Source organism: Dipodomys spectabilis, unplaced genomic scaffold (assembly GCF_019054845.1).
Source record: "Dipodomys spectabilis isolate Male_0828 unplaced genomic scaffold, ASM1905484v1 ptg000416l, whole genome shotgun sequence".
NCBI classification, from domain to species: Eukaryota; Metazoa; Chordata; class Mammalia; order Rodentia; family Heteromyidae; genus Dipodomys; species Dipodomys spectabilis.
The window spans coordinates 2,307,550-2,332,522 of NW_024871093.1; the positions used below are offsets into that span (position 1 = coordinate 2,307,550).

General features: G+C 53.4%; 2 protein-coding genes across 3 annotated transcripts; one reads left to right on the plus strand and one right to left on the minus strand.

Moving 5' to 3' along the window:
• The first annotated feature begins 4,343 nt into the window (after nt 1-4,343).
• Ccdc157 (coiled-coil domain containing 157) lies at nt 4,344-15,054 on the plus strand. Its single transcript, XM_042667704.1, has 11 exons — nt 4,344-4,458; nt 6,063-6,321; nt 8,208-8,379; nt 9,205-9,841; nt 11,297-11,374; nt 11,713-11,903; nt 12,642-12,818; nt 12,934-13,102; nt 14,060-14,199; nt 14,581-14,669; nt 14,760-15,054. Exons 2-11 carry the CDS (start codon nt 6,074-6,076, stop codon nt 15,007-15,009), a joined length of 2,151 nt encoding a protein of 716 aa, XP_042523638.1. The 5' UTR covers nt 4,344-4,458; nt 6,063-6,073; the 3' UTR covers nt 15,010-15,054.
• A 1,798-nt stretch (nt 15,055-16,852) lies between these two features.
• Rnf215 (ring finger protein 215) lies at nt 16,853-23,673 on the minus strand. Of its 2 annotated transcripts, none has more exons than XM_042667715.1 (9): nt 23,334-23,673; nt 22,949-23,092; nt 22,494-22,565; nt 22,327-22,412; nt 21,777-21,933; nt 18,206-18,322; nt 17,981-18,124; nt 17,701-17,803; nt 16,853-17,589 (listed from the first exon to the last, which is right to left on the minus strand). In XM_042667715.1, exons 1-9 carry the CDS (start codon nt 23,613-23,615, stop codon nt 17,567-17,569), a joined length of 1,128 nt encoding a protein of 375 aa, XP_042523649.1. In that variant the 5' UTR covers nt 23,616-23,673; the 3' UTR covers nt 16,853-17,566. The 2 variants fall into 2 exon arrangements, with proteins under 2 accessions (XP_042523649.1, XP_042523650.1); XM_042667716.1 differs by having other exon boundaries at nt 18,206-18,325.
• Between the last annotated feature and the right edge of the window lie 1,300 nt (nt 23,674-24,973).

A 24,973-nucleotide genomic window follows, 5' to 3' on the forward strand; every position in this document is an offset into this window, starting at 1 on the left:
ATTTTTCTCAGACCATGCATCTGCATAATCTGATTACTTTTTTTTTCCTTTGGCCAGTCATGGGGCTAGAACTGTGGGCCTAGGCACTGTCCCTGAGCCTCTTTGTTCTCAAGGCTAGTGCTCTACCACTTGAACCACAGAGCCACTTCTGTTTTTTTTTTTATTTTTTTTTCTGTGTAGTTTATTGGAAACGAGTCTCACGAACTTTTTTGCTTGGACTGTCTTTGAACCACAATCCTCAAATTTCAGCCTTTGAGTAGCTAGGATTATAGGTATGAGCCACTGGCACCTGGCTTGATTTCATTTTTTTATTTTTTTCCAACTTGTTTCACTTTTTAAAATTATCTTTAAGGGCTGGGAATGTGGCTTAGTGGTAGAGTGCTTGCCTGGCATGTATGAAGCCCTGGGTTCAATTCCTCAGTTGGAATGGCACTGTGGCTCAAGTGGTACAGTGCCAGCCTTGAACAAAAGAAGCTCAGAGACAGTGCCCAGGCCCTGAATTCAAGCTACAGGACTGGAAAATAAATTATCTTTAAAGCTGGTCACCGGTGGCTCATGCCTGTAATCCTAGCTACTCAGGAGGCTGAGATCTGAGGATCACAGTTCAAAGCCAACTCTGGCAGGAAACTCTGTGAGACTCTTATCTCCAATAAACCACTAGAAAACCGGAAGTGATGCTGTGGCTCAAGCAGTAGAGCACTCACCTTGAGCTGAAGAGTGCAGGGGCAGGGCCCAGGCCCAGAATTCAAGCCCCATGACCGACAAAAAAAAAAAAATTAAGTAGTTTTACAAAGGAGTTTCAGTTCAACTAATCAGTTTATAATTATAGTGTATCTTGATCAATATCACCCTTCCATCATTCTCCCACATCTCCCCCAATTCTATCTGGTTCTGTTTTCACATGTGTTCATTGAATGTAATGACTGTATTAGTCCACCTCTCTTTACTCTCCATCTTAAAGCACAACAGAAGGTAACTGAATATTTTTTAGGGGTCACTACTGGAGATTGAACCTAGGACCTCACACATGTTAGGCAAGTGCTGTACCACTGGATCCAATCCTGGATTGTGTGTGTGTGTGTGTGTGTGTGTGTGTGTGTGTGTGTGTGTGTGTGTGTGTGTACAGTCACACTCATGTATACCAGTGTGTGTAGGTGCTGGGCCTTGAACCCAGGACCTCCTGCTCTTGTTTGACTTGGTTGCTCCTAGCTGGCACTCTACCACTTGAGCCATGCATTTAGTCCAGCTTTTTAGGTGTTTCATTGGGTATGGGATTTCACATACTTTTCTGCCTAGGCTGGCTTCAAACTTCAGTCCCCCAGGTCTCAGCCTCCTGAACAGCTAGGATTACAGATGTGAGCCACTGGCACCAGCTCCAATTTTGGATATTCTTGATGTTTTGGCATTTATTGCTAACAGAATGTAATGGGGCTTCAATGGTATGGAAGTTGGTCCCAGAAACAGATCAGTGTTTTTAGTTGTTTTCACAAACAAGGTGATGAGTTCCAGATGCTTTGCCACTTCATTTTGCCCTTGCCCAGCCTGGGGCTTAAGTTTTGCTTACTTTATTTTGCTTGCTTTATTTCATGCTTGTTCTAGGAAATAAACACTGAATGTTTTACTGTATTTTTCTCCTTTGCTTCTGTCTCATTCCTTGGGGCATAAAAATCTCTTGGGCAGTAACAGCTCACAAGAGGTGGTTGCCAAGGTAATGCGTGGGAGGTATGAGCACAAGTGTTTGTGTGTGCATAAGTGTCTTGGGACCAAGACAGGTCTTTTCCTATTCTCCAGGGACGCTGACATGTTGGTGGTTCTTGGAGCCCAGCCCTGACCCTTATTCTTTCTTTGTGACTATGTGTATCAGTCCTGGGGCTTGAACTCAGGGCCTGGGCGCTGTCCCTGAGCTTTTTGCTGAAGGCTAGTGTTCCACCACTTGAGCCACAGCTCTGCTTCTGGCTTTTTTTGGTGTTTCCTTAAAGATAAGAGTCTCCTGGAAGCCGGGTGCCAGTGGCTCATGCCTGTAATCCTAGCTGCTCAGGAGGCTGAGATCTGAGGATTGTGGTTCAAAGCCAGCCTGGGCAGGAAAGTCTGTGAGACTCTTATCTCCAATAAAGCATTAGAAAACCAGAAGCAGTAGAATGCTCACCTTGAGCTAAAGAGCACAGGGACAGCGCCCAAGCCGAGTTCAAGCCCCACGGCCAAAAAAAAAAAAAAAAAGCCTCCTGGACTTTTCTGCCTGGGCTGGCTTTGAACCATGATTCTCAGATCTCAACCTCCTGAGTAGCTAGGATTACAGGCGTGAGCCATTAGTGCCTGGCTCTAGTCTTTTCAGTATATGTGTTTGCTGGGGCTGGGACTTGAACTCAGAGCCTCAAGCTCTTGTTTGGCTGTCTTCACGTGGCTTTTTCCATTTAAGGCTAGTACTCTACCACTTGAGCCACACTTCCATTTCCAGCTCTTTTGCTGATTGATTAGAGATAAGAGTCTCACAAAGACTTTTCTGCTGGTCTGGCTTTGAACGTTGATCCTCAGATCTCAGCCTCCAGAGTAGCTAGGATTAAAAGCGTGAGCCACCGTGCCTGCTTGTCCCTACTCTTGACACTGGGCTCAGCAGTTAGTGGATACTCAGTCTCCGTGCTGAGTTGAGCACACAGCAGCTATCCCTTTCCACCAGCACCATGCCATCCAACAGCTCCTAGCCCAGGTGCCTTTCGAGCATTTGAAATACTATTCCAAATCGAGGTGTACTTTAAGCATCAAATACATTGGACTTTGTGACTTTAAAAATGTCAAGCATCTCTCAGGACATGCCTGTAATGCTAGCTAATCAGGAGGCTGAGATAGAGGATATGAGGACTGCAGTTCAAAGCCAGCCTAGGCAGAAAAGTTGATGAGACTCTTACCTCCAATTAACCACCATAAAACTAGAAATGAAACTGTGGCTCAAAGTGGCAGAGCACTAGTCTTGAGTGAAAGAGCAGAGAGAGAGAGAGAGAGAGAGAGAGAGAGAGAGGGAGAAGGAGAGAAAATTGTGTGTGTGTGTGTGTGTGTGTGTGTGTGTGTGTGTGTGTGTGTGTGTGTGTGTGTGTGTAGGAGGGGGGCTAAGAATGTGGTTTAGTGGAAGAGTGCTTGAAGAGCTCAGGGACAGTGCCCAGACTCATAACTAACAAAAGAAAAAGAAAAAGAAAACAAGTCAAACATCTCCTTCAGCTTAACTGATTTCATATGGAAATAATGTTTTGAGTAAACTAAAGAAAACAGCTGAACACAGGTGGCTCACACCTGTAATCCTCACTATACTACTCAGGAGGCTAAGCTCTAAGGATTGAGGTTCACAGCCAGCCTGATCAAGAAAGTCCATGAGACTCTCCAGTTAACCACCAAAAAACTGTGGCTCAACTGGTAGAGCACTAGCCTTGAGCAAAATGCTCAGGGTCAGCACTCAGGCTCGGAGTTCAAGCACGAGGACCTGTGCAAACACAAGCACGCACATGTGCACATGCGCACACATACACACCTTCCTAAGATTAATTTATATATTTCTTTATACTCCTTTTTTTTTTTTTTTGCCAGTCCTGGGGCTTGTGAACTCATGGCCTGGGCACTGTCCCTCAGCTTCTTTTGCCCAAGGCTAGCACTCTACCACTTGAGCCACAGCGCCACTTCTGGCTTCTTCTGTTTATGTGATACTGAGGAATCAAACCCAGGGCTTCATGCATGCTAGGCAAGCACTCTACCACAAAGCCACATTTCCAGCCCTTTATACTCTTAGTTAATGTGGTATAGAGGAGAAAAAGTAGCTAGCCTGGGCTAAAGAGTGGGACTGTTCCAAAAAAGGTTGGATGCCAGTGGCTCATGCCTGTAACCCTAGCCAGTCAGGAGGCTGAGACCTAAGATTGTGCAGAGCCAGGCTGGGCAGGAAAGTCTATCAGATGCTTATCTCCAGTTAACCATGGAAAAGCCAGAAATAGAGCTGTGGCTGAAATGGTAGAATACTTGCCCTGAGTTCAAGCCCTAGTATGGAAATAGATATTTGAAGGGTTTTTTTCTGCTAGTCTTAGAGCTCTTATAGGTGGCCCACCCTTACTCCAAGTATAAAATTTCCAGGAGGAATGCAATTCTCATGTCTCTGTACCGCCACAGCTAGGACTGTGAAAGCATTCTGACATGCTAAGGCTCAAACTATGCATCCTACTGCTGTTCCCTCCTCACCCCATTTCTCCAGCCTCCCCCTGTTCCCAGACAGCCTCCCCCAGGTCCCCAGGAAGCCCTGCTGAGCCCTTCCCTACCTCACCTATCATCACATCCATCCATTCCTAGGGACCAAGGACTGCTGGGGACTGACCCTATACTGGAGACAGAAAAGCAGGCACCTAGATGAGCCCTGGAATCCACAAGCGAATTGGAAAACGAGATATGAGCGATTGTTCCAGCTCTACGGGCAGGCTCCTGTAGGAGGTGAGGGCAGAACACACTCTTCCAGGAGACCCAGAGTCCACTTTGGCCCTTGACATCACCCCTGGGTGCCTCTGGTCTTCCCAGCATCTCTGGGCACAGATTGGCCACTAAGTGCCTCTGACCAGATGGCCAGTTCATATAGCAGCTCAAAGGACACAGTCCTGGTGCTCACAGAGATAGACTGTCAACCCAAGATGATCAAGGATCCATCGGGATGGTAGTGTAAGTATCCTGGGAAGAAAAAGACATCATCCCCTAAGAATGGGTAACGGAGTACCTCACTCTGTACCTGGAGGAGGACGTGTGGGTGGAGATCTGAGGGATGTCTCATCTGGAGGAAGTACCAAGAGGAGGCACAAGAAGTGTTGTAGTCCTCAGAGCTGGAACGGTTATCACCCACCCCTGCCCTGCAGACTGGATGCAGTGGGGCTGGCCACCTGGGAAGCCAAGGGGCTGACTGATGTACAGCAAGGCTGGGTTCCTAGGGTGGCCTGGCTGGAAGGTTGGCAGCATTTGGTACTCAGAAGTGGGGGCAGAGGAAAGAGGGATGCTGGGAAGTGCCCAGGCTCGCAGGCACAACAGGTATTGTTTTTTGGAGATGATGGAGATCAGGAAGACTAGGTTTAGAAGAGATTTGCTGAGCTGGAGGGGCTTTAGCTAGGCACTGTCCCAGGCAGCTCCTGTATCTCATGGCAGGCCAGGTGGCACAGGGAGGTGCTTTCTGCTTCTGAGAAATTCTAGACGTTCCTGAGGCCCCAGCTGACAAAGTAGGAGGGACTAGGGCCCAGCATCTCACAGCTGCTCAACATCCAACCACAAGAGGGGCCAGGACAGGGTCTGTATTCCCTACTTTCTGAGCCCAGGGACATGAGTAACTCATTCACAAGACTGGGATTGTCCAAAGATAAACAAGGGCATTCTGGTGTAGGCCCCATGCAGGGAGCTAGATGTGGGCTCAGAACAGGCTTGGGCCGATAGTGGTGTCTTCTCTGGCCATCCACTGGGCTTCACAGCTCCTTTAAGGCTTTGCCACATCCCAGCCTGGTTGAGTCATCATCCCATGTTACAGTTTAGGACTGGCTAGAAGCTATGAAACTGGGAAGGGCAGGGCTGGACTCTGGTCATGATGTGTAGGATTTGGCACTGATCTCTTAAGTACAACTTGATCTTATTGGAGTAAGCATACCTGTAGGCCACCTAGAAGCTGCAGCAGGGATCTAGGTGGGAGATGACAATAACCAGGAGTGTCCCAGTAGTCCCTGTAGTCAGAATTCTGGGAGGAAAGGGTGGTAGGCACATTCCTATTTTAGGTGGCATTGTCCAGTATGGGGGGGGGGGGGGTGGAGGGGAGCAGCACATAATGGGTCTTAGGGGTACTTGTGGAATGATGGACGAGGCCAGTGGGTCCAGGATTAGGTGGGTAGGAGGAAAGTGGATTCGACTACTCAGAAATAGTCCCTAGAAAGGCTTGGGGACCGGACTTCTCCCAGCCTCGTCAGTGGCAGACTTTAGGCTGAGAGCAACTAGGCAAAGTAGAATTTCCAGAAGTTCCTCCAGGAGCAGCCGTATCTCTGGCTGACAGGCCGCCTCTTTGCCCACCCCAGGAGCTGTGGGGATGGCGCACCTGCTGGGCAGCCAGGCCTGCATTGACAGCCTACGCAAGGACCTCACCGACCTGCAGGGTGCCATTGTGGATGTATTCTCCCGAGCTGGGCCCGTGCGCTTCCCTTCCTGGAAATTCCCTGACCGTGTGGCCTGTGATCTCGATATGGTAGCCTTGCTGGAGCACTATGACCACGTGCCGAGTGACCCCGAGTTCACACAGCTGTCCCACGCGGTGCTGCTGGAGCTCGTCATTGACAGGTGAGGGCCTTGATTGAACCCTGAGACCCTGGACACTGCCACCTGTCCCTCATAGCAGTAGAAGCTGTAGAAGTCTTTCTACAAATGTTGGCAACATTACTAATAGGACTACAAACTGTGTAGCTGTCAGGAGCCCTCAGAATGACCCCACTTTTTTTTTCTCCATCCTGGGGCTGAACTCGGGAGCAGGTGCAGTCTCTGAGCTTTTTTTGCTCACAGTGCTCTACCACTTGAGCCACAGCTGCACTTCCGGCTTCTTGGTATCTTATTGGAGATAAGTGTCTAACAAAAGGGATTAGGCGCTGGTGGCTCACACCTGTAATCCTAGCTACTCAGGAGACTGAGATCTTAAGGATCATGGTGCGAAGCCAGCCCAGATAGGAAAAGTCTGTGAGACTTAATCTGCAATTAATTACCAGAAAACTGGAAGTGGAGCTGGGGCTCAAAGTGGTAAAGCTCTAGCCTTGAGCAAAAGAGCTCAGGGACGGCTTTCAGTCCCTGAGTTCAAGGTCTTCCCCCAACCCCCCCCCCCCCCAAAAAAAAAGTCTCACAGACTTTCCTGTCTAGACTGGCTTTGAATCCTGATCCTCAAATCTCAGCCTCCTAAGTGGTTAAGATTATAGGCATGAGCCACTCGCACCTAGCGTGACCCCATTTGTATTGTCCTGTGTGCCCTGGTCCCCATTGATTTCAGGGAGTAGCTGCCTGCCCCTGGGTAGTCCCCACTGTGCTGTGTCAGAACCGCCATAACCACTACTCAGAATTTCCATCCCAGTCTCTTTTTCCTAAGGTCCTGTGGGCTGGCTTGTTCCCTTGGCATCACAAGGCCAGGCACGGGATGTGTTTTTCCAGCTCTTGGTCCTGCTGGAAAAAGGCTGTAGCCCAAACACTGGCATGAAAGTTAACGTGACTGTCAGACTTCCTCTCCCACCTCCCTTCTGCCAGAGGCCACTGGATCTGAACCCCAGAGCCTCCTGGGAACCCTGGAGGTCAGGACCATGGCTTCTGGCCCTAGTGTGGCATTTTGAGGAGCTGAGCTCATGTCAGGATGGGATTGAAGCAGAGGGTGCAGACAGCACGGCATATCCTACCATGAAGGCCTGTGTGTCTGTCTAAACAGGAGACAGATTGCTCTACCAAGCTTTCCATTCCCCAGGATTGTTTTCCACCGGGCCCTAAGAGGATGGCACTTTCTCCCCAGAGCACCAGGGAAGGTTGGAATTACCCTCACCTGCATGGACAACAAGGTCATTTGAAAAAAAAAGATAGTTGGTTGCTGGTGGCTCACACCTGTAACCCTAGCTACTCAGGAGGCTGAGATCTGAAGATTGCGGTTCAAAGCCAGCATAGGAAGGAAAGCCTGGACTTTCCTGCGGATAAGAGACTCTTATCTCCAATAAACTACTCCAAAAACTGGAAGTGGGGTTGTGGCCCAACGCACTAGCCTTGAGCAAAAGAGCTTAAAGACAGTGCCCAGGCCCCATGACCAATCACAACAACAAAAAAAGATGGTGAACCCTGGCTGCCCTCCCCCTAGCTCCCTGTCCAAGTGGGAGATGCCAGGCTAAAGTACTGCTACCCAGGAGGTCCGCTAGAGGGCATCCTGGAGGAAGTGGACTCTGGAATGTATCTGAAGCTGACTTGGATTCTCTAAGTCCCTTATGCTTGGGCTAGGCTTCTCTCATTTCCTCTTCCCTTCTCACCCTACTTCCTTCATCTTTCCCCTCTCACCTCCCATCCTCTTCTCCAATAGTACTTGAGTTTTGAACTCAGGACCCTTCTTGTGCTGCAGACACTCTTGTGCCATTCCCCCAACACTCCTGGGCCAGAAGCCACCAGGTAAGTAGTGTGAGGGCTCATTACTTCCATGGAATCTCTGCCCACAGGCTCCTCCTGTTGCTTCAGAGCTGTGCCAGCTACCTGGAAAGCCTCGGCTTGGAGCAGACCATTCCCCCTGCGCGGGCTGTAGGACCGTGTATGTCAGTGGGGCTCACAGTGCGGCGCTTCTGGAATAGCCTGCTGAGACTGGGCATGCTCTACCAACAGGTGGCCCCCCAGGTGGATCATCCTTAGCCCCCAAACCTGATCACTCTCACTCCCCACCCCAGCTCCAGCTTTTTTGCACACCCATGTATGAATTACATCCTTCACTGGCTCTCTCCTGCCCACAGGGAGCAGTGGACACACCAGAGCCTTCCAATAAGGTCCCGTGGGCTTGGGAGTTAAGAACACAGGCCTGGGAAGTTGGCTCAGTGGTAGAGTGCTTGCCTCCCATGCATGAGGTCCTGGGTTTGATTCCTCTGCACCACATAAGCAGAAAAGAAGCCAGAAGTGGTGCTGTGGTTCAAGTGGTAGAGTGCTAGCCTTGAGCTGAAGAGCTGAAGGACAGCGCCCAGGCCCAGAGTTCAGCCCCCACGACTAACAAAAAAAAAAAAAGAACACAGGCTTCAGGTTAGGAATGTGGCTTAGTGGTAGAGTGTTTGCCTAGCATGCATGAAGCCTTGGGTTCAATTTCTCAATACCACATAAACAAAAAGCCAGAAGTAGCACTGTGGCTCAAGTGGTAGAATGTTAGCCTTGAGCAAAAGAAGCTCAGGGACAGTGCCCAGGCCCTGAGTTCAAGCCCCTTTCCACCTCCCCCCCAAAAAGCCCAGTAATGGTAGTGATTGCACATGTACATACAGAGTCACATGAGCCTAGGGTGAGGTTGGAGGTAGAAAATCTGGGCTTGATAGATTGAGTCATGAGCAAAGAAGGGTTCTCTGAAATTTGGGTCAGGATCAGCTTACACCTATGAGGGGCTGAGCACTCAGCAAGGTGGTCACCAACATTCCCAGCCATCTCTCACTTATTTTCCTTTTTTTTTTCTTCTCCTGACTCCAGAAAAAAACAAACCAAAAAGACCCCCCTGTGACCACGCCCACAGTCAAGCCCACAGCCAAGGGCGAGCCAGCCAGGAGTCCTGAGTCTTTGACTGCCAAGTTCATCAAGCCTCCCTCCCAAGTGCCAGGCTTGCCCCAGAACCTCCCTGGCAAAGTCTCCCTGAAATGTCCTTCCAGGACCCAGAGCACCAAGAGTGTCCACTCCCAGACCATTGAGACAGCCCTCGTACCCTGTGATGCGTGTACCAGAGTTCAGGGCAGCCTGCAGGAGGTAGGCAAGGTGCTCATCAGCCTGTGTCAGAGCCAGAACTTGCCCTCATCCTTGGGCCATTTTCAGCAGCTGGTGCAGGACAGTATGGGGCTCAGGCCACTGCCAGCTGCCACCATGGGCCACTGGGCTGCAGAACAGAGCAAAGACCTGACACGCCTCAATAAGCATGTGGGGACCCTGACACAGCTTATTGGGCCCCTCAGAGCCCAGCTGGAAGAGGCCGAGGGGCAGAAGGATGCACTAAGGAAACAGATGAGCAAGCTGGAGCAGGCCTTGGAACAGGAGCAGAGCAAGCGGCAGCAGCAGGCAGAGGAGGCAGAGCAGTGCCTGGCCCAGTGGGAGTGCAGCCGGCAGCAGCTTCTTTCAGGTCTGTGCTCAGAGCCAGGCCCTCGGTGCCTGAGGGTTCTGCTACAGCATTGGTGTGAGTGTGCCCCCAAGCAGACCCCAAGACAGGGGTTTTGTATATGTGTATGCCAGTACTGGGACTTGAACTCAGGGCCTGAGCACTCAGCCTTTTCATGCAAGGTTAGCACTTCCACCACTTGAGCTCTACTTCCAGCATTTTTATAGTTAATTGGAGATAAAGGTCTCAGACTTTCTTATCCAAGCTGGCTTTGAATCACGATCTCAGCCTCCTGAGTAGCTAGGATTACAGGAGTAAGACATTCAAGATCAAGCTGAGACAGGGCTTTGAATACTAGTAGTTTGCATGGAAGAATTCTGGTTTGGAGCTGGCCAGTGGCTCATTCCTGTAATCCTAGCTACTCAGGAGGCTGAGATCTGAGGATTATTGTTCAAAGCCAGCCCAGGCAGGAATGTCCATGAGAGTCTTATCTCCAATAAACCACTCAGAAAGCTGGAAGTAGTGTTGTGGTTCAAGTGGTAGAGCACTTGCTTTGAGCTGAAGAGCTGAGGGACAGCACCTAGGCCTGGAGTTCAAGCCCCACGACTGACCCCCCAAAAAAAGAATTCTGGTTTGGGAAACTAGTAAGTAGGGAGGAAAAGCAGCCAAGAAGGGTACATCCACTCATCTGAAGACAGTGAGTAGCTGAAACTCAGTCCTGGAGAATACCAGGAGACAGCTGTAGCACTGTGCCTTAGACTTGTCCCAGGCGCCAGTGGCTTATGCCTATAATTCTAGCCACTCAGGAAGCTAAGATCTGGAGGATCACAGTTCAAAATCGGCCTAGGCAGAAAAGTCCTTGAGACTTTTACCTCTAAAACAATCAGCAACTAGGCTGGCAGAATGGTTCAAGTAGTAGAGTAGGAGCTGAGCAAGCAAGCCGAGTGAGCACAAGACCCTGAGTTCAAGCTCTGGTATTGGCAGAGAGACAGACAGAGACAGAGAGAGAAGAGGGAAGGGGGGAGGGAAGGAGGGAAGAGGGAGGGACGAAGGAAGGGAGGGAGGAAGGGAAGAAAAGGGGAACAAAGGAGGGAGCTGGGGTATTAATTCACTCCTGGCTGTCATTGAGGGTCACCTCCAGAGAGCTCATTCCCCTGCCGATTCACCCCAACACAGCTTACCATCACTGGAAGTCACAGTAATGGGCCTACCATTACTGTGGGCAAGCCACTGTCCTTTCTGAGCGTCACTGTTGAATCCATGGAAGGCACCGAGTCCACGTGTAGACGTGTAGACACCAGCCAGTGAGAAGCCAGCCCAGGGCCCAGGCCTTCTGACTCCCTCTTGAGGGCAACCTCCCCCTCCTCACCACGTAGCTCACAGCATCACTGCCTTCCTGCTGTGGGATGCACTGGGCAGGAGGGAGGCCAGCCAGGATTAAGGGACCCTGTGAAGGACTATCTCTCTTCCCTGCCATAGAAACAAATGACCTAAAGATGAAGGTGGTGGCCCTGGAGGTAGAGCTGAAGCAGAAGCAGGAGTCGATGAAGGCTGTAGGTAAGAAGGCACGTCATGTACCCCATGCACCTCTCCATCCAGTGCTGCAGCTAGACAAGCATCCTCCATTTCCATCCCTGAGCTTCCAGGGCAAAGAGAAAGGGAGCTTTAGGAGATCAGGCCTGACCTTCTGCATGGCTGGGCAATGAATGACCTCGTGGATGGAGAGCATTTGTTTTCTAGATCCACTCCCAAGGTCCGGAGCCCCACACTGTAGCTGAGAACATGAGTGTGACCTCTCTCCCCACTCAATCCATCCAGAGTCAGAGGGACTACAGGGACTTACACCCTGGTGCCCCCTGCCCGACCCTCTGTTGCCTGTTCCCTCCATCCTGCAGAGGAAAAGGCCCAGCAGCTGCAGGAGGAAGGTGAGCGCAGGGTGGCCGCCGAGAGGCAGGTGCAGCAGCTGGAGGAGCAGGTGCAGCTGCTGGCTGGGCGGCTGGATGGGGCCAGCCAGCAGATCTGCTGGGCCAGCACAGAGCTGGACAAGGAGAAAGCCCGTGTCGACAGCATGGTCCGCCACCAGGAGGTGAGGCCCGTGATCCAGGCTCTGGACTTCAGGCTGGAGGCCCTCTCGGCCCTCTCATTCTTACTCCCTGCCACAACATTGCGAGGTTGTCAGTATGTCTTGTCATCCCCATTTTCTAGATAAGGAGGAGAGGGACTAGATTCTCCCCAAGTCCTGGGACTGGGCCTGAGTGCACTGTCCCTGAGCATCTTTTGCTCAAGGCTAATGTTCTACCACTTGAGCCACAACATCACTTCTGGCTTTTTCTAAATAGTTTATTGGAGATAAGTCTCATGGGCTTTTCTGCCTGGGCTGGCTTCAAACCACAGTCCTCAGATCTCAGCCTCCAAAGTAGCTAAAATTACAGGGGTGAGCCAATGATACCAGGCATCAGCATTGGTTCTTCCTACTTTACCCTCAGTGGGAAATGTTGGTGGGACACTAGAAACCTATAAGAAGGAGAAAAGCCTGTTTTCCAGAATCCTCTTCTAGTGGGAACTGTGGATATATGACTGGAAAGAAGTGACACCCAAGTGTCACTTCAAGTTTGGGGGCAGGGGGAGAGAGGGACTGGCCTTGACCAGGTTGGATGTCCATCTGCCTGCTGTCTTCCCTCTGTCCCCTGCCCTCCTTGTCTGTCCACAGCCATGTGTCTGTGCACAGACATGTCATGAGGGCAGAGCTTGGAAAGTCACAGATACAGTGGATTTGATGGTCCTCTGGCTAGCCTTATGCCCTCCCATCCATCCATTCCCATAGTCCTTGCAGGCCAAACAGCACGTCCTGCTGCAGCAGCTGGACAGCCTGGACCAGGAGCGGGAGGAGCTGCGGGGCAGTCTGGATGATGCTGAGATCCAGCAGGCCCAGATGGAGGAGCAGCTGCAGAACCTGCAGAGCGAGCGGGAACAGGACCAGTGCCAGCTCCGAGCCCAGCAGGTGCAAGTGGGCAGAGAGAGAGGGCAGGACCTCTCCTTTTCACTAGAGGTCCCATGTCCCAGGGGAGCCCAGGGCCATCCTGGGAGCCAGGTCTGAGCCTCTCCCTGTCCCCCAGGAGCTGCTGCAGAGCCTGCAGTGGGAGAAGCAGGACCTGGAGCAGGTGACCACAGACCTGCAACTGAATCTCTCGGAGTTGCAGCGGGAGCTGGAGGCCCTGAAGGAGCGGGAGCGGCTGCTGGTGACCTTTCCTGATTTGCACAAGCCCGTGGAGGACCAGATCCAAAGTAAGGGCCCAGGATGCTGCCAAGGGAATGCTGGGGCCCAGGGTGGGCACACCAGGGCCTTCAACTCCCTATCCCACAGTGATGGGCGTCCAATCGTAGTGAGGGAAGAGGGGAGGACAGCGGGCGGCCCCTACTGACCTTCCATGATACTGGTGCTCATGCATTGTCAGTCCTTTTGTGTGGAGGCAGGGGACCGGAAGTCCAAAGGTGACATAACTGCCCATACCACATGTCCTTTCTGATTTCCTCTGTGTCTTCTTTCCTGGTGTGTCTTCATAGTACACTATGAGGCCAGATCCAAGGGTACTGCACCTCTCCATCCAGCATCTTAGACCCCAGGGTCAGGAGTGCTAGGCACCACACTAGCACAAGAGTAGATGGCAGGCAACTTGGGTTCTCCTACCATCTAATCTTGGTTCTCCTGACCATGAGTTCTGATGAGCTGGGACAGGTCTCTTTCCAGAGCTGTTGGGAAGGGACAGTTGGCCATATTGTCATCATTCCTGACCACTAAATGTCAGGCTTTCTGTTGTCCCACAACTGCCCCATAAGGAGGGTAACAGCCCCCTTTTTACAAACGAAGAAATAGAACCGGGACAGGCAGCAACTTGCCCTGCTTATAGAGCCAAAGGTTTGTACCCATTGCCACGGCCAGGAGATGGTTCGTGCTGATTTCCTGTGGCACAAACCTGGGGCTGAGACTCCCTCTTTCATTTACCAAATCTTCTGTGAGTCCCAGGGCCCACCCAGCTCTCACATTCGATAATCCCGAGTCACCCTTACAGTGGGTGGGAGACAAGGTAAGGGAGGCAAAGCGAAGAGAAGGGAAGCGAGGCCTCAGAAGAAAAACGTGCTGGGAGGCCCTCCGTATGTCCAGCCCCCTCCTCTGAGCTCCTGTCCCAGGGGCACATGAGGCAGACCCAGCGTCATGGGGTCCCTGATGCTGTGTCCCTGCAGGTTCTGGCAATGTCACAGAAGATATGGAGAGGCAAGTGCAAGCCAATAGCATCCGCATCCAGGTCCTGCAGGAGGAGAACGAGCGGCTCCAGTCAATGCTGTCTAAAATCCATGAAGTGGCCCAGCAGGGGGCGCTCAAGGTGAGCCTGAGAGCATGAACCTTGGGGACTTGGAGGAGATAGATCCCTACCCAGTAGTCTTCAGCTTCCACCCTGGGAAGCTGTCAGGAGCCTGCACACGCAGGTCATGCTCCAGGGAGATGGTTACAGATCCAGTGCCTTTCAGTCTCAAATATCCCTGAGCCCTGCCTGCCTTTACTTCAAGTGAGCCAAGATTCTTGGCAGAGGACTCTTCCTTTTCCACCCACCTGTGATGTCTTCTTGATCAGCCTGGAGCTTCCTAATCCCTGCCCCTTAGGAGGAGGGGCACAGATAGGTTCCATCCTCCCACCCCCTACCCACCCTGCTAGGACACCCTCTGGAAATGGGACTCCTAGACCCTAATGAGCTTCCTTTTGGCAGCTGGTCCCACAGGACAAACTCTGGTCGCCTCCTAGCAAGGACGCTCAGGGAGCGGCTCCTCCAACCCAGTCCCAGAACATATCCCCGAGGTAAGTGAGGCTGTGCTACAGGCGGGCCAGACAGGGTTGGCATGGTTTCCCTCACCTCACAGGGCGTCTTGGGGTTCTGTCGTCCTGCAGGTCGTTGGGCAGGAGGCAGTCTCCTGGCACCAGGGCAGGCAGCACAGGCAGGACCCCGCCAGGCCAACCCCAAGCATTCTCACCTCGGCAGCCCTGCGGCTGGCCCAGCAAGTCCTCCCTGGAGGGCGTCACCCACTCGGGCGTCTGTGCCCAGAACCCCATTCGGGCCTTGGCCAGGCTCAGGAGGAGACTCTCACCGAGCAGGGACCAGGCCAACTCTGCACACCAGCCCCAGGAGCGGCCCCAGTAAGCCTGCAGCAGGGGTGGGACTGGAGGGCAACTCTGAAGGGAATAAAGCTGTAGCCAGCTGCCCACAGCCATCTTGGCCTCAGTGTGGTGAGCTGGGGAGGAGTCCTTCTGTCCCTGTGGAGCCTTTGCCCACAGAGACCTGGCAATGTAGGCCCTCGGGGTGGGAGCTACCTGCCACCCTCCTGACGAGATGGTGTGGGAAGAGAGCACATTGGGGGAGGGGGGAGGGGCGCGCGGGACAGAAAGAAGCTTCTAGCACCTTGGCCAAGTGCAGGACAATCTTTCACCCATTTAGCATCCAATTATTAACTCTCAGTTCTGCAGATCAGAAATCCAGGCAGGCCCTGTGTAGCCAAGGCTACTCTTGAAGGTATTGCCCACAGTGGGTTCCTTCTGAAGGGCTCTGGGGAAGAAGCCCCTCCTAAGATCATTCTGATTATTGGTCACCTATCCTGCCTCTCCTTCTGCTCACACCATCACCCATCTTCAGGTCAGTAGCGGAGAGCATCTGCATTGAAGCTCCTACAGTCTCTGATTTCCTCCTCTTCTACTAGGCCAGGCCCTTTTGGATGATTTCCCCAGCTTTTCTCTCTTTACTTTTCCTTCCCTCCACCCGAATCTGCCTTTCTGTTTCTCTTTTTCTACTTTTCTCTTTCTTTCTTTTTTTTTTTGTCAGTCAAGGGGCTTGAACTCCGGGCCTGGGCACTATCCCTGAGCTCTTCAGCTCAAGGCAAGCGCTCTACCACTTGAGCCATAGCGCCACTTCAGTTTTCTAGTGGTTAATTGGAGATAAGAGTCTCACAGACTTTCCTGTCCAGGCTGGCTTTGAACCACAATCCTCAGATCTCAGTCTCCTGAGTAACTAGGATTACAGGTGTGAACTACCAGAACCCTGTTTTCTTTTCTTTTGTACCGAAGTTTGAATGTAAGGCCTTGTGCTTGCTCAGCAGGAACTCTACTTCTTATTTATTTATTTTTTGGTCGGTCATGGGGCTTGAAGTCTGGGCCTGGGCACTGTCCCTCAGCTTTTCAGTGCTCTACCACTTGAACCACAGCACCACTTCCATCTTTTTCTATTTATGTGGTGCTGAGGAATCGAACCTAGGGCCTCATGCATGCAAGGCAAGTGCTCTATGACTGAGCCACCTTCCCAGCCCCATGAACTCTACTTTTTTTTTTTTTTTTTTTTTTTTTTTGGGTCCAGTCGTGGGGCCTGAACTCTGGGCCTGGGCGCTGTCCCTCAGCTCTTCAGCTCAAGGCTAGCGCTCTACCACTTGAGTCATAGCGCCACTTCCGGCTTTTTTCTTTTTTCTTATGTGGTGCTGAGGAATCGAACCCAGGGCCTTGAGCATGCAAGGCAAGCGCTCTACCACTGAGCCACCTTCCCAGCCCCCTGAACTCTACTTCTTGAACCACATCTCTAACCCTTTTGCCTTAGTTATTTTTTTGATCGAGTCCAGTATTTTTGCCTGAGGTGGACCTCAGACCTATGATTTCTGTATTCGCTGGGGCCACGGGTGCATACCACCATGCTTACTTTGTTCATTGAGATGGGGGTCTCACATTTGGCCCCGACTAGCCTTGTATCATCATCCAGTCTCCACTTCCTGAATATCTGGGATTATAGGCATGAGCCATGCCACCTGGTCTTGCTTTTCCCATCTTAAGGTCAACTGTGCATATTTCATAACCTATTCATGGAATTAAACACTTGAGTCACAATTGCAGAGATTATACAGCCATGAGCATATCAGAGGAGGATCTTAGGGGCCATCAGAACCCCATCTACCACCAGCAGCAGAGCCCAAAGTGACAAATTTCAGACAATCATATACATTTTATATATTATGTTAAAATATATTCACGTTTATTTTTGCTATTAAAACTTCCCTACCTAATTTTAAAAACAATCAAACAGTGGATGCCCTTAGAAGATACACCACATTCTTCCTGTGGCTTCAAGTATCCTGATCAGCAACACAGAGCCCACCAAAGTCAGGACTGGGCAGATTCTAAGGCCTCTGGTCCCAGCCAGGCCTAGGAAGGGAGCCAGCTGGACAGGCAGCCGGACCCATGGCTCCCAGTACCCAAGGCCTGAGGGCAAGGGGCAGCAGCGTCTCTCAGTGTGACCTTACAGCCTTGGCCAAGCTGTATCATGAAGGTGAGGCCCAGGGGCCTCAGGTGAGACTGATTTTTCCTCACACCTCCCCCCTTTCCCACTCAATAAATAAGCATTAAAATCTGGCCAGGATGCCCTGAGAGTAGCCAGCTCTCTGGGGACAGCTGATGATCCCACATTCTCCATCCCCATGGTCCTGATCACTGCCTGGATGGAGGGCAGACACAGAGAAAGGATGACAAGAAAGGCCCAGGAGTGACCTCCCTTCCTTGCCTGGAGGGTCCAGCTGGGTGTTCTCCAGTGAATCCCTCCTTCCCCTCCAGGGCACAATGGAAAGGCATCCTTCCTCCATCCACAGGGCCGGCCCACCATCGCTTCCCAGCCGCCCAGGCTGAGGGCCAGGGCGCAGCCGGGCGGGATCCATCCACACACACGCCAGCTAGTCTTCAGAGTAGCGGTTCCCTGCAGAGGAGGAGGGAGGGGGTCAAGTGGGAGCGGGGAGGGGGGATGGCGAGGGACAGGAACACACACACACACACACACACACACCAGTGTACCACACCCAGTGCTCACCCAGCACATTGAACTTGCACAATGGGCAGGTCTGCTGCAGCATGAGCCAGGGGTCCACGCAGTCTCGGTGGAATTCATGCTTACAGGGCAGTACCCGGAGCCACTATGGGGCAGAGAGGAGGGGCTCAGATCATAGAGTGATCTAGAACCAGCCCATCCCACCCCCATCCTCCTTTCTATTGTCCTGATGGAGGCTGGGAGGAGAAAGGCCTCGTTAGGATATTCCAAGTCCCCTGGCACGGGTCAGCCAAGGGCTGACTGGCCTCACCTAGACACTCACCTGCTTATTGCAAAAATAGTCCAGGCACACAGCGCAGGTCTCAGTGCCAGGCTCCGAGAGGCCCTGTGCTGCCCTGCTCAGACGGCAGCGCCGCGTCTTGAGGGACGCCAGTCTCTGCACCACGCGGCGCTTGAACAGGTCCACCTATGGGGAGAGGGTAGCCACTAGCTCGCAGGCCCAAGGGCTGAGGGCACTGGGATTCCCTCAGGTCTGGCTCTCACCTACCTGGCTTCCCGGCTCTTGCTGGTTCTGCCTTGATGCCTGCCGCTGAGCCTGGACCACGAGGCCTGTGCACAGGAGCATGGCCACCAGCAGGATGGCGTTCCACAGCTGCTGCAAGGGCTTCTGGGAAGAAAGGTAGGTGTCACCTCTCTCAGAGCATCTGCTGCTGTCTCCTATCCAGCTGCCTTGGGCTTCAGGCCAACTCACTTCCTTCTGCTCTGCTTTCTCGGGCCTCCTCCCAGTCTGAGTTCACACAAGAAACCTGAGGGGTCAGCCTTGTACTCTGCTCCTCTTGGAGCCTCATCCCAAGTCCGCTCCTCTGCGCATTTCCCACATAGCCAGGGAGATCTCACAACCCCATCGCTGCCTTTGTGTGTGCGCATGTGTGTGTGCGTGCACATGCATGTGTATGCGCACGCGCATGCTTGAACCCAGAGCCTTGAACATGCTAGGCAAGCACGCTACTACTTCAGCCATGTCTAGTCTTATGGGGCGGGGATTGAGGGGGAGTGGCACCTGGGATGTATGTCCTCACAGCTGGTTTACTGCCTCTCTTTTTCATTGATTGTCCTTCCATCTGTGTCCTACACATTATTCCCTGACTTGGGAAGTCTCTTCTTTCTCCCTCTGCTTAGCTAATGTCTTTGGACCCCTGGGACCCCTCCTACTCTGGGATCCCCCTAGCCATGACTCCTATTGTGCCTTTTTCCACCCAGGCCTCCTGCGTACTCTTCACCGTGTTAGTTAAGTTCTCATTGCTGCGAGTGGTCGCCAGGCTCCCACTGGTGGGAAAGAACCACACCTGAGGCTCACACCTGAGGTAGCTTCAGTGCCTGTCACTGTGGAATGAATGAGCGTATGAACATTATTGAGAGGCAACTACAAAATCAGCGAGGGCTGGCAGCATGGTTCGGTGGGAAGAACACCCTGAATTCAAGCCTCAGCAACTACCACAAGGAAAAAAAAAAAACCTGTGGGCCATGAGGGAGGGGGTAGGGTGACCTTGCTGGGAGAAACACTGTGACCTTGACCTAGCCTGACTGCTCACTGGGCAGTCAGCTTGGGAGTGGATGGCACACAGAGCCCCCATGCAGGGGAACTAGTTCCTACATTCCCTTCCAAGCTTTGTGGGCAGCTCTCTTATTATTTTTTTGGATCTGGTCGTGGGGCCTGAACTCTGGGCCTGGGCGCTGTCCCTCGGCTCTTCAGCTCAAGGCTAGTGCTCTACCACTTGAGCCACAGCGCCACTTCCGGCGTTTTTCTTTTTGCTTCTGTGGTGCAGAGGAATCGAACCCAGGGCCTCAGGCATGCAAGGCAAGCGCTCTACCACTGAGCCACCTTCCCAGCCCCGTGGGCGGCTCTCTAGTCTCAAGCTGTTGCCCAAGGCTGCAGCTTGCCCCCCACACAACAGGGAAGAGGCAGGAATGATGTAATGGTCATTCAGAGCACGAGGGCTGCAGCTCTGGACTCCTAGAAGCACTGAGCAGCTAGCTCAGGAGGGTGACAGGACCATGGGCTCAGGGCTGAGGGCCCAATGACCATCAGGTCAGCCATTTGAGATGCCTGCCCAGCCATCTTCTGGACACCCCAGCCGTCACAGCTACTCAGCGCTTGCAGGGTTCACACACACCCCTCCCCTAGTACCTCATCTAGCATAGGGTCATGGCTGTTGTGATTTTTCCTCAGCACTCGCCAGATCCACCTGGAGATTGCACAGTTCCACCTCCAGGCTTCCCAAGCTCCTCTGCCAGACTGTCCCTCCCTCCCCAGCTCTAACCTTCCAGCCCCTCACTAATGCCTTCCTTGCCTAGAGATCTGTGTGGACCACCCATGGCGTGGGGGGCAGGGTTTATACCACGTTCCCAAATGAAGAATGTGAGACCCAAGAAGTTGGACACTTGGCCTAGGGTTGCTCCACTAAGGGTACATAGCCAGGGTTTGAACTTGTTGATTTGAAGCCACACCACAGCCTGGGTCAGCTGATATCTGCTGGAGCCTACACATCAGAAGACCTGGGCATGCTTGTCCCTGCACACATCTGAGCTCAAGAAATGCTGTGCATGGAGTTCATGTCAAACCCTGATAGGAAGCAGTAGGAAATCCAAGCACAGATGAGTGACAGTCCTGAGCATTGAAGAAAAAAAATCACACTTCCTAACACGCCTGGGGTGTGCTGTCCTCACAGCCCTGTGAAAGGCCTGACCAAACACTGTGACCCAGACGGAGAGCCCTGAGCAAGAGAGCCAAGGGTCTGCAGCAAGGCATGAGGCACAGTACTCTGGGACATGTGGAGACAGAGGTTGGGTAAATGGCTAGAGCCGAGCATGGACACGCCCAGAAGCAGGAGACCAGGGTATGTACAGGGACCAGGAATGATGCAGGGGACCAGAACACAGAAGAGGACTAGAAACGGGGGATAGCAGGGGTGTAGCTCAGTGGTGGGCTGTGTGTGCCATCCTAGCACCACAATAAAAAAAAGCAGGGGGAGGGGGTGTGGCCGGGCGGAGGGACCTGGAGTGGGGCCTCTAATTTCAGCACTAGAGAAGCAACAGCAAAAGAATCACACGGACAGCCTGTGCTGCATGGCAAGTTTGAAGACGACTGAGATACACAATAAGACCCTGTCTCTAAAAACAAAACCAGCAGGCATAGTAGCTTTTTTTTTGTTTTGTCAGTCATGGGGTCCTGAACTCTGGGCTGGGCACTGTCCCTCAGCTCTTCAGCTCAAGGCTAGCGCTCTACCACTTGAGCCACAGCACCACTTCCAGCTTTTCCTGCTTATGTGGTGCTGAGGAATCGAACCCAGGGCCTTGTGCATGCAAGGCAAGCACTTTACCACTGAGCCACCTTCCCAGCCCAAGCATAGTAGCTTAAGCCTGTAATCCTAGCTACTTGTGAGGTAAAGACTGGGGATCAACGTTCAAGGCCAGACCAGGTAAAAGAAAATCCTGAGACTCCATTTCAACCAATGTGGAGGTGCAGTTGCATGCACCTGCCATCCCCAATGATGTAAGGAAGATGATTATAGCCCAGGCCATCTCCAGTATAAAGAGAGATCCCACTTCAAAAATAACCAATGCACTGGGTGTTGGTGGCTCACACCTATAATCCTTGCTACTCAGAAGGCTGAGATCTCAGATTGTAGCTTGAAGCCACCCGAGGCATGCAAATCCAAGAAACATCTCCAGTTAACCATCAAAATGCAGGAAGTGCAGGTGAGGCTCAAGTGGTAGAGCACCAGACTGAAGTGAAAAGGCTAGGCAAGAGTAGGAAGTTGGCACGTGCACGCATGCACACACAACACACAGGATAAATCAGTGCTGAGGACGGCTGTGAGGGCCTTAAGGAGTCTGAATATTATTCTGCAGACAAAAGGGAGCCAAGGAAGAACTGAACAGAACAAGACAAGAGCAGACAGTGACTTGCACGTGACCTTGAGCCAGTGCCATACTAAGGGCCTATGTTTAGCACTAAAGGGCTATCCTCATTACAAGCTTAGCAAGACAAGCCACCTGTGTGACCCCCACCTGAGCCTCCTTTCCTGGGACCCCCGCATACTTCCCCTGGCACCCACCTGTTCCTGGGCACGACTGCCTCCCAGGCAAACCAAGTCCTGCCAGCCTCCGTAGCCATCTTTGGAGAGGCCACAAGTGGTCCACAGGGTCAGCTTCCACTCGATATTTGCTGACAGGGACTCTCCACTAGTGATCTTGGCAGTGGCCTGGGTCCTCCTGAGAGAGAGAAAGAGGGGCCACTGAGAAGAGGAGGCCCAGATTCACCCACCCAGCCCTGCAAGGGGGAACCCCAAAATGCCATCTCTGAAGGCCTTTCTCTTGGGATCCTACGCCTTTTCCTGGCTGTTGGTTTTTCCAGTGCTCTCCCAACCTTGTCAGTGAGGTGGTATTCAGCTCTGCCCTTGCTCTCAGGGCTACCTCCTCCAGTCTGGCACCTTAGTCTCAACCCCTCTTGCCCCCCCCCAACTCTTTTCAGCCTGGCAGAGGATAGCTTAAGGTGAATAGGCCCTGCTCCTGAGCCCCCTGAGCTCATGGGAGAGCCAGAACCCCTCAGCCCCTCCCAGGTTCCCAGGTCCCTCCCGCCTGTAGGAGCCCTCACACCAAACTCACTTCAACAGTGCCTCCAACAGCCTGGTGACATTGGAAGAATAATGGAGCACAATCACGGGCCTGAGCAGAAGCTGGGATATGTCCAGCTGCAGGGGACAGGGGGGTCAGCAGGCCTCGGTCTTCGCTTCCCTGGCCTGCTCCCCCTCACAGCCTGTTTCCTGGTTTACCTCTCGCACCACGTTGTGGTTCAGGATGAGGAGAAGCAGGGCAGAGGCTCCCAGGAGGAGAGCGCGACGCATCTGCGGGAGGACAGAAGGCAGAAGGCTGGCATAGACCCTGCCCTCACCTGTCACTCCCCGCTCCCCAGATGTCCAGAACTCCTGGCTCTAGGACGGGCATTTCAAGTATCCACAAACTCCCTTTAGTCAAGGACAGAAAGTCCTCCTTGCTGCTGCCCTGTAGCCTCCAAACTCGCCAGTGTGCCTTCTGCTCCCAGCAAGACGGTCCCCCCCACGAGTACCCTCACATACTCTAAAAGCAATCTCTGGCCTCCCCAGCGTTGACGGCATTTGGCTTTGGGTTTCCCTGAGAGCTCCGTGGGGATCACCGGGTGGCCGGGCTCTTAGCAGATGCCGCGAGGGCCTTCCTACCAGCTCCCCTCTCCCACAGACTTCCCTCGCACCTGCTGGACCAGGGCCTTGGGATAGGCTTGCGGGCCACTGCCCTGGCTCTCCTGGTGGAACGGAGCCGCCTGCTCCTGGCCCACATAAGCCACTGCGATCCAGTCTTCTCCCGGCACCTCGGGCTCGGCGTCCACAACGTCCATCTGTCAAGGGCGGGGCCGTGAGCGGAGGGAGGCGGGAGGAGGCGCCGGGAGGGGGAGAGTCGGGGTTTGTTACCGTGAATGCAAGATCGGGGTCTGGGATCGACTTCGCACGAGGGCTCGAGGTCCCCGGATTGGGGGAGCCCGGGCAGGGCCGGGCATGCCGGGCTGGCGGGGCAGGTCGGGGCTGAAGCGGGTCCGGGGTGCGGGGGTCAGGGGCGGGTTTGGGCTGGGCGGCGCTCACCAGCAGCAGGCGGCCGCCCAGCGGGGCCGCCGGGTCAGCCTCGGACCCGATCCTGATGCCCTCCAGGACCAGGTCGTGTCGCGGCAGCCTCACGTCCACCCGCACCGCGCGGGCTCCGCCCCGCCCCGGCCGGGCCGCCGGCTCGCTGCCGTCCGCCGCGGCCCCGGGCCCCGCCAGGCCCAGCCACAGCGGCAGCAGCGGCAGCAGCAGCAACAGCGGTGATGGGGACGGGGGAGGAGGCGGCGGAGGCGACCTCAGCCCGTGGCGAACGGCGGGGCCCATCGCCGGAGCCCGCGGAGAGGTGAGACCTGGGACCCGGGATCCCGGGCGTCGGGACTGCGGAGCGAGCGAGGCCGCGGCCGGACGGGGCGGGGCGTCGGGAGGGGCGGGGCCGCTGGCCGGACGGGGCGGGGCGTCGGTTGTGGGCGTGGTTTCTGGAGGGGCGGGGCGACGGGAGGGGCGGGGCCTCAGCCTGGGCCGCGCCCGCCCCCTGGTGGCCGCTGAAACCCAGGCTCTGAACCCCGGGAGGTGGAAGAGGACCGCGGGGTGCAAAGACTTTAGGTGAGAAAGAGGAGGCGCTCGCTAGCCAACGAGATCGTCAGATGGCAGAGTGGGGCACAGGATAGACGGCGCGGAGTTCTAAGGAGGCAACCTGGAGACATCATTAGATCCCGAGAAAGGCAGGACGTCTGGGAGCTTGGGCCTCTGAAACCCGGGTTCTGTGCTAGCCCCTCAACCCACCGTGTGGCAAGGTTCTGGTCGGTCACATCCCCGCTGTTTCTCAACCCTCCAGAGACTGACAACGGATGCAGATTGGGGAGTGTAAGACCTGGGACTGGAGTGGGCGGGGTGGAACTGGACAAAGCAGCCTGGTCCTTTAGTGGCACAAGAGGTTGGATCACTTTCCTGATCTGTGGAATGGACTTGATAAGAAACGAGGAATCCAGCCGGGCGCCAGTGGCTCGGGCCTGTAATCCTAGCTACTCAGGAGACTAAGATCTGAGGATGGTGGTTCGAAGCCAGCCCGGGCAGGAAAGTCCATGAGACTCTAATCTCCAATAAACTACTCAGAAAAAAACTGGAAGTGGCACTGTGGCTCAAGTGGCAGAGCACTGGCCTTGAGCACAAAGAGGTTCAGGGACAGTGCCCAGGCCCTGAGTTCAAGCCCTAGGACCAGCAAGAAAAGAACAGTACCCAGGAAGCCAGTGTTAACTCCCAGCAAATTGCCTGCAGAAACATGCACAGCCCACCACAGTCCTAAGTAAGTCTGTTCTCTAAAGATTGGGGTACTGGGAGCTGGCTCTGCCTAAAATCGGAAACTTTTGCATGCTGATAAAAGGGCAAAGGCCAGATGAAGTGATTTTTTTTTTTTAAATTCAAACATACAGGGAAAAGAATAGAAAATTTTAATGTCTACCCAAAGTCTCCAAAGTACAAGGGACATGTTCCTAAAGCCAAGCGCTGGTGTCTCACACCTCTAATCCTAGCTACTTGGGAGGCCGAAACCTGAGGATTGAGGTTCAAAGTCAACCTAGGCAGACATATCCCAGAGAAAGATCACCAAAAAAGCCAGAAGTAGAGGCATTGCTTAAGTGGTAGAGCCCAAGCTTTGAGTGAAAAAGCTAAAGGACAGCATGCAG

Coding starts and splice junctions, on each gene's coding strand:
- Ccdc157 (XM_042667704.1), top strand. CDS start 6,074: ATGGCGCACCTGCTGGGCAGCCAGGCCTGCATTGACAGCCTACGCAAG. Junction 14,200..14,580: donor CCCAGCAGGGGGCGCTCAAG/GTGAGCCTGAGA, acceptor TCCTTTTGGCAG/CTGGTCCCACAGGACAAACT. Junction 14,670..14,759: donor TCCCAGAACATATCCCCGAG/GTAAGTGAGGCT, acceptor GTCGTCCTGCAG/GTCGTTGGGCAGGAGGCAGT.
- Rnf215 (XM_042667716.1), bottom strand. CDS start 23,615: ATGGGCCCCGCCGTTCGCCACGGGCTGAGGTCGCCTCCGCCGCCTCCT. Junction 23,093..23,333: donor TGGGCGGCCGCCTGCTGCTG/GTGAGCGCCGCC, acceptor CGCCCTTGACAG/ATGGACGTTGTGGACGCCGA. Junction 18,125..18,205: donor AGCAAGAGCCGGGAAGCCAG/GTAGGTGAGAGC, acceptor CTCTCCCCATAG/GTGGACCTGTTCAAGCGCCG.